We start from the raw sequence: 3,075 nt of genomic DNA, 5'->3' as shown, positions 1-3,075 counted from the left end.
CACCTAAGCTTAGCATACTAAAAAATCATAGTATATTTACGAGCTTTGAAGAAGTTCACATCATCACAATCTATATCAAAGTAGTACAAAAATTTATAGTACAATTAACATTACTAACTCCGTTACTGTGATTACTCAACCACACTAGAATATATAAGTAATTTATATTAAAATCCTCATACTAAACTTCTCAATAATTGGATCCCTCTTCAATCAAGAAAGCCTATACAAGTTTGGTGGGCATTCGCTAATCAGTCACCATCCCCTGGTCCCTAACTGCTGCATTCTGATTATAATGGCCCAAAACCCTCAAGAAAATTCAAAGGAAGTGTTTTCAACTTATTTATGAGCTATCAGTATAATTTCACTAGTAAACTTCCAGTGAGAAAAAAAACAAATTAGAGAGAGAGAGAGAGAGAGAGAGAGAGAGAGAGAGATGATAGCTTCAGCGACACTACTCCACCAAAATGATTCTTGCTCACCCAACACTTTAATTAATGGGCACACCTTTATCTGCCCTTAACAACTCCACAGCTAGTCTATTTGTCTTTGCTATAAAAGCCACGCAATCTTCTCTATTGACCTCAAAGCATAGAATACAGTACCATATAGATGCTAGCTATGGGTGAAATGGTCGCATTTGTGGCTTCTTTAGCTATCTTTTCCTTGCTCATATCCTTCGATGGTGGTAATGCTTTGAGCTTAGATTACTATACCGAGACTTGTCCGAAGGTTGAGGAAGCGGTGACAGCAGCTGTGAAGAAAGCCACGGCCAATGACCGGACGGTTCCTGCTGCATTGCTTCGCATGCATTTCCATGACTGCTTCATCAGGGTCTCTATCTGTCTTTCTTTCTGTCTGTTTATCTATCTATCCATCCATCCATCTATCATGCATATGAACTGATCTCTTATTTATGACTAATAGTTATGTATACCTAGCTTAGCTTAGTTTAGTGTATATATAGTTATTAGCTCTCAAGTCAAGGTGTATTTTGGAAACAAAGGTAAATAAGTTAGACGAGACTCAACCCTTCATTATGTAATAACTTATCAAACACGAACAAAGTGTACACACGAGCTAATCTTTTGTATCTTATAAAAAAGTGGGGAAAGGTTATACAATGGTTTAAATAAGCTGTGTATTAGTAAGATGTTAATATTTTACCCCTAAAAGTAGGGAGGCGCTACAGGCACACCCTCAGGCACACCATCAACCACACCCCCTCTCTATCTACAGTGCAGGGGACATCACATCAGTTTTAAAAAAAAATCTGAGATGTGGGGCCCCATGCACTGTAGATAGAGAGGGGGTGTGGTTGGTGGCGTGCCTGAGGGTGTGCCTGTATGATTTTTGCTAAAAGTAAGAAGATTAATTCATCACCTTCTTAGGCAGATTAAGCAATAATTAACTGCCTATTAGGTAGATCGACTAGCTAGCTTATTCTTCTCTTTTAATCCCTCGTCCTTGAATTTTCACCATATTTAACTTTTTTTTTATATAAACGTTCCGTACAAATAAATTGAAGCAGATAACGATGAATAGTTTAAAAATAGTACTAGTGACATAAGATATTTAAAACTTGAGTTTATCAAACTAAGAAGAAAAATAATTGCCTTTTAGTTTAAAAAAAACCTATGAGATTATGTTAATTTTTAACATTTTGTTATTTTGATTGTGAAGGGCTGCGATGGCTCGGTCCTACTGAAGTCTGTCGGCAATAACACAGCTGAGAAGGACGGACCTCCAAATATCTCCCTGCATGCCTTCTATGTTATCGACAACGCCAAGAAAGCAATAGAATCTATGTGCCCTGGTGTGGTTTCATGCGCCGATATTGTAGCGCTTGCTGCAAGAGATGCTGTGGTTATTGTGAGTCCAACAAATGAAACAAATTCACTATATATATGCATTCTCAATTTTTGAAACTTTGAATTTAGCTCATTAGTATTTCTTTTGGAAATAACTCAAATGTAGTTATGCTTGTCTAAAGTTGGTAGGAGAAAATCTAAGCCTACGTATAGACTCCAAGAATGACCAAAGAAACCACATCAAAAGTGTTTTTTTTTATGGGCCACGTACTAAGCCCTTTTGTACAGTTGTAGGCATCCTTTTTGCGGTAAATAGATCAGTGGAGATGTAAAATACCTCATCTTTTCTTCTTTTACCCGAGAAAATACCCACTTTTTCACATCGTTTTGAAGGAGATCGCTCTAAGTTTTAAATTAATAGTATAGTGGTAAAAAGAATTAAAAATTGCCATCCTCATCGAGGTCATTGCTTCTTTGACAATCCCTTAAAATTTAGGCCCAAATTGATCCTAATTAACACAGCTTTCTCCTAAACATTTTGGTCTTAATCCCATTTTGGGAAGTCGTCAACTAACTCTTACGTTCAATTTCAAACTAAATAGCAATGAATAAGTTTTTTAAATATTATATTTAATGAATAAATTCTTTGAAACAACACATAACACGTACGATTAATCTAGTTAAGGAGTAATATGTATATTGTTGACTGTTCCTCTATTACAGTCAGGAGGTCCAACATGGGAGGTCCCAAAGGGTAGGTTGGATGGTAGGGTCTCCAAGGCTATTGACACGAGACTGCTGCCGAGTCCCGCTTTCAACTTTTCCCAACTCCAGCAAAGCTTCTCACAAAGAGGCCTCTCTACTGAAGACTTGGTAGCTCTTTCTGGTAACTAATCTTTCTTTTTTCACCAATCAATTACCCGCCTCACTAGCTAACTAGTAAAAACAAGGTCTATGATATTAGTTAGGGCTTATTGACTACGTACATGCAACTCATTAATTAGTTAAATGAACTACCAAGAGATGATACATGATAAGATCCATTTGAGATGTGACTAATTTGACGAGTCTCATCGATAATTTATCTCATCTGGGTAGCTCGTTTAGAAAAATAAATTGAACACCTCACGAATTTGGATGCACTTCACTGCTACAAAACAATTTCTCAATAACAACTTTCTACTATTTTAATCATACACAAATAATATATATTGACTGTTTTGAAAAATATTATAATCACACACAAATAATAGACTGTTTTGGT

The 3,075-nt window shown here is 36.3% G+C and overlaps 1 protein-coding gene across 1 annotated transcript in view; it reads left to right on the top strand.

The window, feature by feature from the left end:
• The window catches only part of LOC109850189 (peroxidase 64), a 3,490-nt gene continuing 992 nt past the window's right edge, over positions 578–3,075 (top strand). Inside the window, exons 1-3 of the mRNA XM_020420139.1 lie at positions 578–834; positions 1,684–1,872; positions 2,535–2,697. Of these exons, the coding sequence (XP_020275728.1) occupies positions 613–834; positions 1,684–1,872; positions 2,535–2,697 (574 nt within the window). The 5' untranslated portion in view covers positions 578–612. The remainder of the gene's footprint in view (positions 835–1,683; positions 1,873–2,534; positions 2,698–3,075) is intronic.

Source organism: Asparagus officinalis, chromosome 7, assembly GCF_001876935.1.
Source record: "Asparagus officinalis chromosome 7, Aspof.V1, whole genome shotgun sequence".
NCBI classification, from domain to species: Eukaryota; Viridiplantae; Streptophyta; class Magnoliopsida; order Asparagales; family Asparagaceae; genus Asparagus; species Asparagus officinalis.
Note: the sequence above shows the minus strand (reverse complement) of the source record. Positions and strands in the feature narration are given on the sequence as shown.